At 28.0% G+C, this 14497-nt stretch overlaps 1 protein-coding gene across 5 annotated transcripts in view; it reads left to right on the top strand.

Annotated features, from left to right (window-relative positions):
* Nucleotides 1-14497, top strand: part of LOC129964032 (E3 ubiquitin-protein ligase UBR5-like) — an 82451-nt gene that overhangs the window by 33842 nt on the left and 34112 nt on the right. For 3 of the 5 annotated variants that reach the window (XM_056078707.1, XM_056078721.1, XM_056078700.1), the window contains 11 exons: nucleotides 920-1050; nucleotides 1139-1274; nucleotides 4233-4479; nucleotides 5478-5716; nucleotides 5865-5986; nucleotides 7318-7568; nucleotides 9075-9238; nucleotides 9464-9641; nucleotides 9767-9919; nucleotides 11844-11958; nucleotides 14285-14401. In XM_056078707.1, the coding sequence (XP_055934682.1) occupies nucleotides 920-1050; nucleotides 1139-1274; nucleotides 4233-4479; nucleotides 5478-5716; nucleotides 5865-5986; nucleotides 7318-7568; nucleotides 9075-9238; nucleotides 9464-9641; nucleotides 9767-9919; nucleotides 11844-11958; nucleotides 14285-14401 (1853 nt within the window). The remainder of the gene's footprint in view (nucleotides 1-919; nucleotides 1051-1138; nucleotides 1275-4232; nucleotides 4480-5477; nucleotides 5717-5864; nucleotides 5987-7317; nucleotides 7569-9074; nucleotides 9239-9463; nucleotides 9642-9766; nucleotides 9920-11843; nucleotides 11959-14284; nucleotides 14402-14497) is intronic. The other 2 variants (XM_056078729.1, XM_056078714.1) reach the window with 1 other exon arrangement.

Raw genomic sequence — 14497 nt, 5'->3', positions numbered from 1 at the left:
ACTTTGGTAGAATTGCTGTTTATTAAAAAATGGCAGTCCTGCAAATAATATATATAATTGTATAGTTTCTGAAACGTTTATGTCAAATTCAGTTCAATGGATTAGTGTTCCTGATTATGTAATTTTTTGCAAATGACAACTCTTTACGGAAAAACTTTACTTGCAATACTTCTGGAATGTCAGTTTTGGAAAATAAATGTTTTGTTTAATTTACAGTAAATAGATATCAAATACTTAGATTAACAATGTTAAAAATTTGATAAGGATTCTTGCCTTTTGAGCATGCAAAGTATTATTCTTTGCATCTGGTTAACTTACTAAGCCTTGAAACATTTTTACGTTATACTATTCTTTTAAAGGTGCAATATGTTATCGTCTGTTAGATACTACTTTTACAATGCGGTATTCTTCGAGACTGATGAGATACGATTATACTGCTTTTATAATGGGATAATAAGCTTTTCTATATGAAATAACTTAATGCTACAATTTACAGCATGCGAGTTTGGGAGTATTAGGTTCTGTGTGTAAATTTAGGAGTACTACCTTATAAAATTGGTAGATCTGATTGGTAGATAAAATTTGTAGATAATATTTGTTTGAAATTCACTCGGTATGATTATTTAAAAATTTTAAAATGGGAATATACAATTGAATTTTCATTAATTTATTTCAAGATAGTTCTGTTTAAAATTTTGATAGCATATTGGACTCTTCATGCATTCTTATTTTTAAAAAAATGAGATCAGACTTTTGCTGGGTTTCCTTAATGAATGCTATTTTATTCAGATAACTATTATGTTTTGTACCAAAGATAATTAATATTATTCTCTTTACTTTTATAATGAATTTTTTATTGCATTGTAATCTATGTAATCAATAAAAGTATATTGATTTTTACAACAACTCTAATTTATAGTGTATCATTACGGGATATAATGAGGCGAGCAACCAGTGCTGCACGCAACTTGGCTGGATTGGAAAACCGTGACAATGATGTGGGAATACCATCTTTGGGATGGCCTCCAGAACCTGTTGATTCTGCTACTGGTAAAAGGGCTTATTTTACTTTATTGTATATATATGTATATATATAAATATGTTTTGCTCAATACCTAAAATGATTATTTTTTTGTAGGTTCAATGTCACCTTTAGGTAGTCTGTCCAATTCTCTGGAACCATCTGAAAGAAAAAATGCAGCATTGAATATTTTATTAAATTTGTGTGAATCTCCTGTGCTAAAACCTTTCTTAAAAGATCTATTAACTGCCAGGTTAGATTACTTTCTGTAGCAACTTTATTCAGAACAATTGAAAGTAAATTTTAAAAAATTAGTGTTGCCAGTATATAAAAATATTATTTTTGATATAATATATTAAATACATGTCATATTCTGTATTGGATAAAATATTTGCTGTTATGTCAACTATATATACGTATGAAAAATTTCTCGCAGGTACTGTGCATCAATCTCTCATTCTTGTCTGACCATTATATTTAAGCAACAATGGGCATGGTCAATAATTGGAAGGGAAATTAGCTGATATCACATTGTGCTGTAGCTATCTTTTTTCGAATTCTTGTCTAAAAAATAGTTATGCTAGAATGAAAGGATGAAATATTACCTGTAGTTTTAAGAATATACAATAACATTAAATTTAAGTTTTTATTACATATTCTTTGTAGTGTTTCAATTCGAACCATTTCAAGTGTTTTTTAGTAGTATTTGTTTTTAAACCATTCATAAATTGCATTGCTTTTCAAATAAAGTTTTAAAAAAATTATTTTGGAATAATATTTGCAAATAGTATATCCTGGGATGAAGTTTTATTTGTAGGTGTTCTACATTCGATCCAGTTTATTTTTATAGGAGCTAATAAAAACTCAAATATTTGAATTCTTTTAAAATTTTTAAAATTGAGAACATTTTCAGAAGACGAAAGAATAGGATAACTTTTATTTAATTTTTAGACATATTTAGTTTTGAAAAAGAAGTACATTTGAATGAAATATTGAATCACCATGATTTTTAAAAATGATCAATGTATTCAGGGATTTTAGTTTTGATTAAAGTAATGCAGTTGCTAGGAGGGCAGAAAAGCATCCAATCTACAAACAAAGATTAAACTTGTGATTGTTAAAGCAGAAAGTGGAACTTGGATCACTATACCACTCAAGCTTAATAGTCGTTTCTTATGGCACTTGTCATAGACAAGCCCACGATGAAGTCAGCAATTTTAAGCTGAGAGGGCATCTCTTGTTTCAGTAGCGCCATCCAGGGCCAAGAGTACGACAGCTACTTGTACGTCACAACCCTTTTTAAGGAGCAGTTTTTATTCACTCCACCATAGAACATCATTTAGACCTGAATCAAAGAACAATCACCTCTGATCCAGTACCCCCAGTGGTATTGTCTCGACATGAAGGACTTTGTGGCTACGACAGATTAATACATGCACCAGCCATCACGCACATGGAGAGTCTTCGGTTGGCATTGTTCAAACTCGCAATCCAAGGAATGCAAATCCAATGCCCTACCAATAAGGCTATCCTGGCCCAAGCTTAATAGTAACTCATATGAATTTTAAACAGATTTTAAAAATATTGATATTGGATTGCTGACAGCTGCACAACCGTTTAAAACACAGTAATTAATCTTTGGTGACTTCAAAACTCATGAGGTTTAGAAATTTAATTTTTATTGATATTCTGCAAAGAAATGAAATTTTATTCTTAAAAGATTAAAATTATTATCTTGAATAAATTTAAGCCAATGAAATGAAAACTGGATTAAATGGAGATTTTAGATATTTTTGAGCACATTGAAAGGTCTCTCAAGTAATATTAGTATTTCTTTTAACAATCTGATATATAATTATTAGTATCCAGAAACATTTTGAAATTCTTACTGAAAAATATTTAAATTGACAAAAACCTGCAAGTGGTATTTTAATCCATAAATACAGTATTTGCAAATATTGTTTTATTCATAGGTATAATACTTCAAAATCTTTATCTGCCGATAATAGTGCCTTCAAATAACATTTTATCTTTGGAAATAATATTCCCTCTTCCCGTATAAAAAAAATTATCATTGGTTACAGTACTTGCAGACAATCAGTTCCATTTTTGTTTGTCAGGATTTTGAAATTGTTCTTTTTCTTCAAGGAACTGGGGCCTAAAGATTGCTTAAAAACTTCTTGAATTTTATTTCGGTATACTTGGTGGCTGTGAAAAATACTTTAAAAGTCCTTATAAAATTACATTCATTATTTTTTTTTGGCAGAAGAAAGCCAGTTGAGATTCGGTTTTACCTTAAAAATTCCATTAATGAGAGAAGGATGTTGTTATGGGAATGTGTAGGTCTTTAATCTTTTTTCTCCATGAAGAAAGACTAGTAAAAAGGAATCATCAACAAGCTCAGCATTTATAGTGAATGCAAATATGTCTTTTATTGTATCTTTATAGTGCTTAGATGCAAAATTGAAATTATCTTTTAAATATATGAAGTTATTTTTCATAGAGTACTTGCTAGAAAATTTTAAACTTTTTGTGAAAGATATTTACAGATGGCAAGTGTGCCAATAATTGTCTTTGGCTTAACAAAATGCTTTTACTTAATTTTATTTAGTATTGTTTAGTATATTCATGGAGTTTGGATATTCTTAATATGCATAGTCTAATATTCGATGAAACATTCTACAAGTCTCTGCAAATAAATATATTTACACTTTCCTGTTTTGAAATGAGATAAAAAAAAAAATAGTACAAGAATGTTGAAACTAGATATGTAGTTTCAACATTCATGATTTTTCTATTTTTCTTTTTTAGAATTTAATAATTTTACAGAAAAAATCAGAGGAAAAGTTTTCTCTCTCAATAATTCATTTCTCAGTAATTTCGAAGTTTTGAACTGTTGAAATTACTTATTGTATTTCATAATTCAATACTTTTAGTAAATGGGGATAATTAGCTAGTGTATATTGCATACTGTTTCATTAAGCCATGAAAAAAAAAATAGTGTCTGCATGAAATATTGTACCTTTTTTTTCTTCTTATATTTATTATTTGTTCAAAATTTTGATAGTGAGAGGAGAGAGAATAAGGATATAGACCAAAACTTTTCAGATGGGAAAATCTTGATTATTTTGGGTAGTCCCCCCCCCCCCGAAATAACAGAATCTAAATGTTTATTCTTGCCTTATGGATCAATCATGAAATTTTTTTTCAGGGATGCTCAAGGTTGTACTCCTTTTATGTCTGCTGTCACTGGACGTGCCTATCCTGCAGCATTAGTTTTGATGGACACTTTTCTACGACTTGCTCAGGAAACTTGTCGAGATGCAGAGAGTCGACAAAAATTCATGCAACCAATGATTTATCCAAAAACAGCTCAACCAGACGATTCTCCTCTACATGTCTTGTGTTACAACGATACGTGCAGTTTCACTTGGACTGGTGCAGATCATATTAATCAAGTATGTATGTTTTTTAACATCTAAAAAGAATTGTCTAGTCATTGCTTTCTAAAAAATAGGTTTTCAGAAATGAACTAATTAACTATGAATTTTCATCCAAAATATAGTTTTTAAAGATTATTTACCTAAGAATTTAAATTTGGGGATAGGAATATAGCTCGTCGTATAGTTCATCATTTGACGATGATTCAAGATTGCAAGTTCTTTTGCCAAATAATTAGTTAGTATTGCTTCCAAATGGAATGTTAATATAACTAAACTCGATAACCAGAAATGTTTTGAAATTTAGAGATTGAAAATTGATTTTTAATTTATTTTTGTATTTTGACTTAAGCTTGTAACATTTTGTTAGAAAGCTTTCATCGGTTGCATTCTATTCTGTTCTCTTTAATTTTCAAAGTGAAATTTTTATAAAATTTTAAAAGTGTAATTGGAAAGTAGGCGAAATTTTGTTTACTTTTACTTCAAATATTTTTTCATTTCTTAATTTTTAAGCAATAGCAACTACAGAAAAACTTTCAATAGAAATTAATTACTTATTAAATTCCCTTTCATTATGGTGGAATAATATTTCATTCAGTTTCAATTGGCTTTTTATCTTCAGTAGCATTGGAATTATTGGAAAATAGAAATTTCCTCTAGTTTACCATTTTTGCACCCTTTGAGCTGGATGGCTCAGCTGCAAATTTGAGCAAGATTTTCAATCTTTCTACAGCATATTATGTGGCAATTTAAAATCAAACAAAATTATTTTAATTATCATATTTAAAATGCAAGGCAGATTTTGGTAAGCATTGTGTCATGTTTCACAAGTTGAGTTCTAAGTATGCATTGTATGGCGATTTATGCTTGTCTAGTTTTGTTTTATGATTTCTTGAAATTTATTACTTTGAGTTATGAAATACCTTATATATGATAAATATAATATTTTTAGATTTTTTTTTTTAAATTATGATGAATAATTAAATTTTTTATTAGCCTTGAGATATCTATTTCAGGATATATTTGAATGCCGGACATGTGGGCTGACAGGATCATTATGCTGTTGCACTGAATGTGCAAGAGTTTGCCATAAAGGACATGATTGCAAATTGAAAAAAACTTCACCTACTGCTTATTGTGATTGTTGGGAAAAATGCAAGTGTAAAGCTCTTGTTTCTGGTCACCAAGGGTCTCGCTATCAGCTTCTCAATAAGTTGATTCAAGAAACTGATTTGGTTACATATCCCAATAGTCGGTAATGTGTTTTCTGTTTTATTGCTTTCTTTGTATGTAAAACTTACGTGAAAATTAATGATTTTCTCTGTAAAAATTTAAAGAAATTAAGTTTCCATTATTTAGAATTGCTACTAAAAATACTATTTTCCCCCTCTTTAAATTTGTAGAGGTGAAAGCATTCTATTATTCCTTGTTCAAACTGTTGGCCGCCAATCTATTGAACACAAGCAGTATAGACCTACCAGGCCAAGGACTTCTGCACCTCGTAAAACTCCAGCTTCTGAAATTTGTAAGTTTTATTTAAAAAATTTTTTTAATGCAATGAAAATGCTTATTTTTCTTCCTTTATCCATTAGTCAGAAGAGTGTTTGTTTATATATAGAATTGTATATCATCTGAAAACTTGATTATTTTTTTTTATTTTATTGATTGTTTTTTAATTTTATTTTCATAAATATCTCTTTAAAATTTTAATATTTAAAAGCTTTTTTTTCTATTGGATAAACTGTTGTTAGTTCTTTAAAATGGGAAATACTTAATTAAGAAAGCCCTCTGGATTTATGAAATCTACTTTTCTCAGTTATGTTTAAAAGTGTGTGTATGTATAATCTTTTTGCTCTTCTTAGTTTTTACCGGCTTTTAGCATTGAAATTTAATTTATGATTGAAAATATTCCTCAAAACGTTCATGAAAATTTAAATAAATAAAATGAAAATGTATTGCTGCATTATTGTAAATTAAAAATGTCAATATTGTGAATGACATTAGCTGAAATATGTCTTTGATGTGTATTAAATGTATTGTATTAATTTTTAAAGAAAAAATTTCTTTAATTGAAAGAGAAATTACTAGAAAGTTATTTCCAATATGTGCTAAATTTTATTACATTTTTCAATTTTAATTTTTGTATTTTCAGTGAGCTGACATCTTAAGCATCTAGGCTACATATATGCTTCCAACTTTTTATATTTTTTTTTATTTATTTTTTATTTTATTAAGCTTTATGTTGAACTAAATTTGCTAAATTTGATCAATCATAATTAGCTTTAATCATGTTATGAGATCTGATAGATTTATTTTGTTTGACACATTCATTTTGGAAATATGTTAACAATATAACGAAGGAGCGATTTTCATTGATTTATTACAACAATTCATGCAGTTTTTACATTTTGCCCTTTTCTATTGTTTTTATTTAAACAATTGTCAAAATTAATCCTATTAAAAATAAACCTGTATCTATTTAATTTTAAGTATTTTTTAAAGATAAAAATTATATTTCTTTTTGTAATTGTATAGTTTTTTTAGATAAGTAAAAAAAATTGATCTTTTGAGTTGACATATTCTTTTATGATCATTCCACTTTTATAAAGATAATAAAAATTATATATAATATTCTAGATAGAATTTCAAACTCTTCACACATTCCTAGTTATAAATAAAATTTCTAAATTAAAGTCCTTTGCATTTTTTAAAAAACAGGTTTATTCAAAAATTATTAAGCAGGTTTATTTTAAAATTTTATGACTATAGTTATTTTTTGTAAAGCTAGTGTAAGAAAGTTATTATTGAAAAATATTTATGTATTTTTGTTTGCTAAAATTTTTGATTTTTATTTAGCAGCTGAAGCGGATATGCCCGACCATGACATGGAACCACCCAAGTTCTCTCGTAAAGCTTTGGAACGTCTGCTGAATGATTGGAATGCTGTAAAATCTACTATTTTGACAGGTTGGAAAGGGGATGATCAGTCTTCTCTTAAATCATCATTTGGTTTCATGTATGAAGAGCAAGCTTATCTTAGCCAACAAAATGGAACAGCTTTACTTGACAAATTTACTCACTGTCTCCTAACTAAATGCACTTCAGAGGTGAGTAGTTCTGTTTTTTCTGTTCTGTTTTTTTTTTTTTTTTTTTGTCTTTGTATTATATGATGTATATTTTTGTCAAATTATTTTTACTAATCTTTTTGTTTGAAATTTTTTTTTTTGAATAAAAGTATTTATTGATATTATTGACATATAAAATTGCATTGCGGGAATGCAGTATTATAGGTTTTATCAGATTGCCTTTGCTTCTTATAATTTGATTTATTCATAAACATTTTGTTTATGAACATTGCAACATTATGTTTTAGAATACTGGAGCTATTAGAAAAATTATCTGGCAGCATATTTATGTTGGCATAGAAAATTTTCTCTAACATTATGAAGTATTTATGTTTTCATGATATAAACAAACTGAAATTAGACTTAAAGTGTTAATGTGCATTTTTTCATAATATTCTTAATTTAAAATTTTATTTATTGAGTTTTATAATTTTTTAATAATTGGGACAACTCAATATTTTGTTTAAAACTACAAAACTGAATTGCATTAATGTGTCTTCAATTAGCTATCAGAGTAATCCTCACATGTGGTTACTAGGCTCATTAGAAATGATAAATAGATGGTATTAAAGGCTATAAAGTAATACTAGCTTCATTGCAACTAACAGGTGGTGCAGAAGGGCATGGTGGACAATTTAGATCATGTTCCAATAGGGTTAGGTTTTAAAAATCTTTTGAATTTGGGAACCAAGGATCTACTGTGAATCTTGTTCTTGTTCTCTTCCAACACCTTATCTATAATCTTGACAATGTGAAGTCATGCAATTATATTTTTAAGAACTGTCAAGATTATATCTGACATAGATACCATCAAGAACTAGCAGAAGCCACCAAATCATTCTTAAGAAGCTAATGTTATCTGTTCCTTCTTTGTATTTATGTATAAATTATTATAGAATATTTGTGTTTCTTGCCTTTTGGCCATCAAATCAGTGGAGCTAAAAGTCAGATCATTATTGATATTTTTTATGCAAGTTACATTTTTTTTTTTTTTTGTGTTAATTGTTAGCAGTAGATACAGTAATTACTCTTTAGTGTGGCTTAAATGCATTGTTGTTGCTGCTGCCTACTATTTCTGTTCTTTAGTTTATAATTTTCTGCAGGTTTTTTTTTTTTTTTTTTTTTTGCTTATTGACAATGACTAATGGCACCATAGACTATTTCATAATACAATTTTTTAAATGCGCTAACTTTGGACTAAAAACTAATAATTTTTTTTTAAAATCTGAATTCTCATACTAACTGGGAATATGTTTTTTTATATGTCCATCTAACTTCCTGGTTATCTAACTTCGGGTGCTGGCATCAAAAATGTGATCATATTAATGATGCAACTATTTTAAAAAATTGCAACAACAACCATATTACAAAGATTAAAAAAAAAATTTTTTTTGAATGACATTAATTAAAAATTTTCTTTTTAACTTTTCATGTAATATAACCATTATCTTGCATAAATATTCAAATTTTCTGTATTTATAATTTTAGATGCTAGATACATTGTTAACAACATTAATTCGAGAAATAAATGATAACAAAGAAGGAAGAAGTGCTGAAGCTACAATGGTTGCAAGACGTTTTGTGCGATCTGTTGCGAGGATATTTGTTGTGTTAAATGTTGAGATGGTGCCTAACACATCAAAAAAGAAAAAGTAAGTTATCTTTATTTTGCTTTTTTCATCAAATTAACATGTGCAAGTTTAATATTTCATGGCTATTATTTTTTTACTATTTGAAGAGTAAAGGATGTATTGATTTATTTTTTTATTTCCTTGTATGTTTTATGATTAAACAAGTATGCATGCATTTCAGAGTTTTAGCTTGTTTGTGTTAGTTAATATAAGAATAAGAAGGTTAATTTTTTTTTTATTTCTTAGTAATAGTGCTACTTCACAACCTTTGGCTAAATGCAAGAGAGTATTTCAAGCTTTGATTACACTTGCTGTTGAAGAATTATGCGAGACTGCTGATGCTCTTTTAGCACCTGTGAGACTTGGTGTTACCAGGCCTACAGCACCATTCACCCTAGTTACATCTAGCAATGATGCTGTTCATGTAAATCTCTTTTCTACATTCTTCATTTTAATTTATTTCATATCAAAAGAATTTACTATAACTCAGAAATACTTTGGTTATCGTTATTTATTATTCATCTTCAATTATTATTTATTGGTATCTAGGGAAGTGAGGAACTATTTGCTGTAGATCCAATGATGGCTCGCAGCAACAGTGGTGAACTCACTATCCGTACAACTAGTGGTCTTGTAGTGGAATCTCAGTCTTCAATGGGAGCTGATGGTTCTTCACGTGAACGAGAGGATGAAGATCCCGAGGTAAAATTTAAATGAAATTTTCTGCATAATACTAAAGGAAGTAAGGAAATTCTTTTATGAAAATATGTGTTTAAGGGAAAAAATTATGAATTGTGGATCTATTTTGTAATGCCAATTTTTTTTGGAAAATTAGTGTTGCAATTTTTTAAGCATCACCAAAAGAACAGAATTGTTATAATTTTATTATATGGTTTAAAATAATATTTTGGGCTACTTTTTTTGTAAAATTTATTGATGCATATAAGTAATTTTTGTGGCCTAAGAATATGCATATAATTAACACACTGTTTAATTTTTGAGCACAACTGTTATATAGAACAAATTGTTTAATTTTTGAATTTAATATATTTATTGTATTACCTAAATAAGTACTCCTCATTTGAAGAAGTAATGAAATTCAAATTGCTCAGAAACAAATGTAATGCAGAATATTTGGAAGCAAAGAGCTTGTAGAGGCAGTTGCTTATTTTCCATTCACCTTCAGTCACACAGAGTGAAGCATTTATTTGCTCATTTAATGCAACTAGATTAGCTGAAGACATAGATGCAAATACTTTGTTCTTTTTCTTTATAGTCATGAAGTTTTAAGTAGTAAGTAATTATGGGTGTGATCAGTGCCACAGCTTTGATTTGTTCACTTTTTTTGATGTGGAAGACATTTGATGCATTGCTTTGCTAATGTGGCTGTTGTTTCATTTCACAGAAAAATAAAGTTAACACTACATCCCAGAAATTTTGTATATTAAATGTTATATATTTGTATAAATATATAGAAGAGAGTATTTTGTTTACTAAACTCATTTGCTCAATTAAACTCATTAACTCAATTTGATGTTAAAATTTTTTCCATTTTTATATCAATTTCATTGCCAACTGCAATATAAGCACATTGTTATGTAATAATAATTTTTATTAAATATTTCAAACAATGTTGGATAAACGTCAAGAGTCAGGAGGCTCACTATCTACCTTGTTACAAAACGAATAAAATACAATGTTTACATGGGTTTTTGTTTTATTACATAAAAGCAAACTATGCTATACACTAAGCTTAAACGCAAACTATATACTATACACTAAGTACTGATCACTTTATTTTATGAATATTGGTTAAATTTTGCATGAAATCATTTTTATTTTTCTAAAAATTAACCATTAATTTAAATGTGCAATTTGCACCTCATAGCATATTTTCCATATTGAATTTTTTTTGGCTTAGAGCAAACATTTGACTACTTTCTTTAATGCAAGTAATCATTCAGCTCCAAAACTGCTTAAGTTTTTCTTATTTGTAATTTTTTATGCTAGCTGCAAAGCTATTTTCTGAGTGAAGATTCTTTTTAGAATTGAGATTTAAAAATGCCATGTTACAGATTCTGTTTAGCTCATTTCAAGAGCACAGTGATACCACCTTTGCTATGAATGCTATGATTTTGAATGATAGTCACATGTGAAAAGCTTACATCTTTGTGTATCATTCTGTAAATCTATTGCAAGAAACATTTGATGAAGTTTCCATTGATCTTAAATAGTGCTTTGTTTTAAGAGATAAGTCACTGGAGTATAGATTGTATTTCCTCACTTCATCTTTAGTTTTATTATGGAACAGTAGAAGTGAAAAGTTGGGAAAATTTTATTTCTTCAAGAAGAAATATTCAGCTTTATTCTTTTTGAGACCAATTTAGTCACAAATTTATAGTCAGATATGAATTGTTTTCTTTATTGTTATTTCAACTGAAAGAAATCGAAATTAAGTTTGAAATAAATAAATTAAGTGAAAAAATTATTTTATCCCTCCAAGTGTTACAACAAGCAAACTAAGAAAATTGACAAGCTATTTAGGCTTGACAGCTGCTTTAAGAAATTTTTTCAAATTGACGTTTAATAAACAGAATTACATTTGTGTTTATTTTTTTAAATAAAGGTGGATGTGATGGAAAGAGAAGTGAGTGAAGATCAAGACCCAGAGGAGAGTGAAAGAGATGAACCTGCTGATCAATCTGAGCAGGATAATGTCCCTCCAGAACAAAACGATGAGGGTAACTTTTTTTTTTTTTTTTGAGAAAATTAGATTAATGTTATATATTTTTTAAATGTATAATTTTAGTTGTAGTGAACTGGGGGAAAATAAAATAATCACGATGTGTAATTCCTAAATGGAGGAAAAAAATCTTTTATATATAGTATAATCATTAATGATAATTTTAACCAAGTAACAAAGTATCTCAAAGTTAACTATTATCTCAAATTTTTTCCATTCCCGTTGTCAGCCCCCCCCCCCTTTTGCAGATGATTTATTATTATTCAAGAATTTAGGATTTTGGAAAAATGATGCTATGTTAAATGTCTTAATAAATTTCATCAATTTCTTGTAAACTGTTATACATTTATCTAAAGCTTTTTTCACTCAAAGAAAATTAGTGTATTTATTGAAATCACAAAATAAATGTGTAAATGTGGGAAAAAATGAATTGTGATGTAATAAAATTTTTTAATGAGACCATACCTGTTAGAATCTGAAAAAGTATGCACAAACCAAAAATAGTTTTCGAAATCGTCACAAAAATTATGAATTCATGCAGTTGATTTTCAATGTCCACTTTTTGAGTGACTGTTTATTATTTTTATTTGTATATATAGAACTACTTCTCATGAAACAATGGTCATTAGATGGACTCTTCATGTAACAATGGTCAACTTTAATGGTCATTAGAAAATTGCAGTTGTCTGATTATTATGACTTTAAAATGAGATCTGCATTAAAACATTTTTTCCATTTTAATGTTATAAAATTTGTTTGCTGTGCAAATTGATTGTAGGAATGTTAAATCTTTTTTTTTTTTTTATAATTCTTTACAAATAGTTATTATTTGTAAGGAAGCTTGTATCATTTCTTAGCTGTTCAGTTAAGTAACTTTGAAATGAGATTATTGATTGAGATAATTGAGTTTTTAAAATCACTATTTAGATGCAATGTTTGCAAATAAGTTCAAATATTTTTCTAACTAGTTGAACTGATACTTATGTTACACAATAATAATAATACGATATTATAAAAATCTGTAATTGTTAAAATAAACACTTTAAACAGTGAAAAACATTGGATGCAATAGAAAATGGATTGCCAACCTGCAGAAATCATGAGATAAGCAACTGGTGGGTTAACACATATTTATATATTCAGTGGCTTAATTTTGAGCACTCATTTAAAAATTTCTGTGATTAAACAGAGGATATTTCAGAATATCTTTTAAATGATTCCCTCAGTATTCTTCCTCCTTACAACTAACTCATTTATATATAAACAACTTTGAATCTTTAGTTTGTAAAATCATAGTATGATAACATGCTAAGCTTGATACATTTGGATTTTTAAATCTTAATCGATAAAACACAATTGGGAGAGTATTTATTACTCTTATCATTTTTACTACAGTTTGTCAAATTAGCACTCATAGTGCTAATTTTCCCCCCCTTTGGTTTTGAAGCAATTTTCGCAACCCTTATCACACAGTTTATAGTTATGTTAAAAAAATTTAGTATCGCATGTTCACACAGTTTAGTTTATTAATATGTTTTTAAAAAAATGTTAAGTATTGTGTAGTCCAAAGTATCTTATAGTATAAAATATAATTCGATAAATGTAGAACAATGTATTTGTAGAAACCAAATTTAATGTTTCTCTCTCTCTCTTTTCCCTTAGAAATAGGCAGATTCTTACAATTTTCTGAAAAATCTGAAGTTTGAAAATCTAAAATAACTAATGATTAAGCAAGTGCAAAAAATTCACACATTTTTGTTGTTGTTTTTATTTATCATATTTGCAAGGGTGGTCAAACTTTTTTTAATGGATTTTGTTCAAAATTTTATTCAAATTAATGTTTTAGTTTACATACAAATTTTATCATTCTAACTCAATTGAAGTTAGTTTGAGTTATTTTGCTTGCAGACAATTGGATGTAGTTACAAATGTATGCTGTTTTTTGGGAGTGGGGACTCTGAGTAGTCTGAACCATTCTAAAATCCATTAAGCAGTTTTTTTGAAGACTAGAATTCTGTGTTTTGTATCATTCGTACATTGACAAGTAATTTGTATTCGCTACAAAAGTAATTGAAATGTCTCAATATTTGAATTTCAAAAAGGATTGAAAAGTGTTGTTCTTGTAAGCAGAAAGTTAGAAACTGATGTAATTAACAGCTATAAATCAGGGAATGTTGTGAATTTGGTCTAGGAAAAGTCAGGGAAATTTTTTTTCCTCAAATTTTGTAGTCATCCTGCATTTAATACTTTTTTAAAAAATAAATTTTTGATTTTCCATTTACCCATTAATTTTATCTTTTAAAATCGTGTGAAATCTTTTATAGAAAGTGACAGTGACAGTGATAGTAATCCAGATAGTGCATCCTATCAAAGCAACCAGGATAATACAAGTGCACAAAGAAGTACCACAACTGGTGGCGCAACTGTAGGTTCTGATGCAGGTAATAACTTAAAAAATTATTTGCTTGTTTCATTTTTTTAGAAGACGTTTTCTATAGTTCACTTGACATTGGTTGAGTAATGTAACGTTATAATAT

The sequence above is a fragment of the Argiope bruennichi genome, chromosome 1, assembly GCF_947563725.1.
Source record: "Argiope bruennichi chromosome 1, qqArgBrue1.1, whole genome shotgun sequence".
Taxonomy (NCBI): Eukaryota; Metazoa; Arthropoda; class Arachnida; order Araneae; family Araneidae; genus Argiope; species Argiope bruennichi.
Note: the sequence above shows the minus strand (reverse complement) of the source record. Positions and strands in the feature narration are given on the sequence as shown.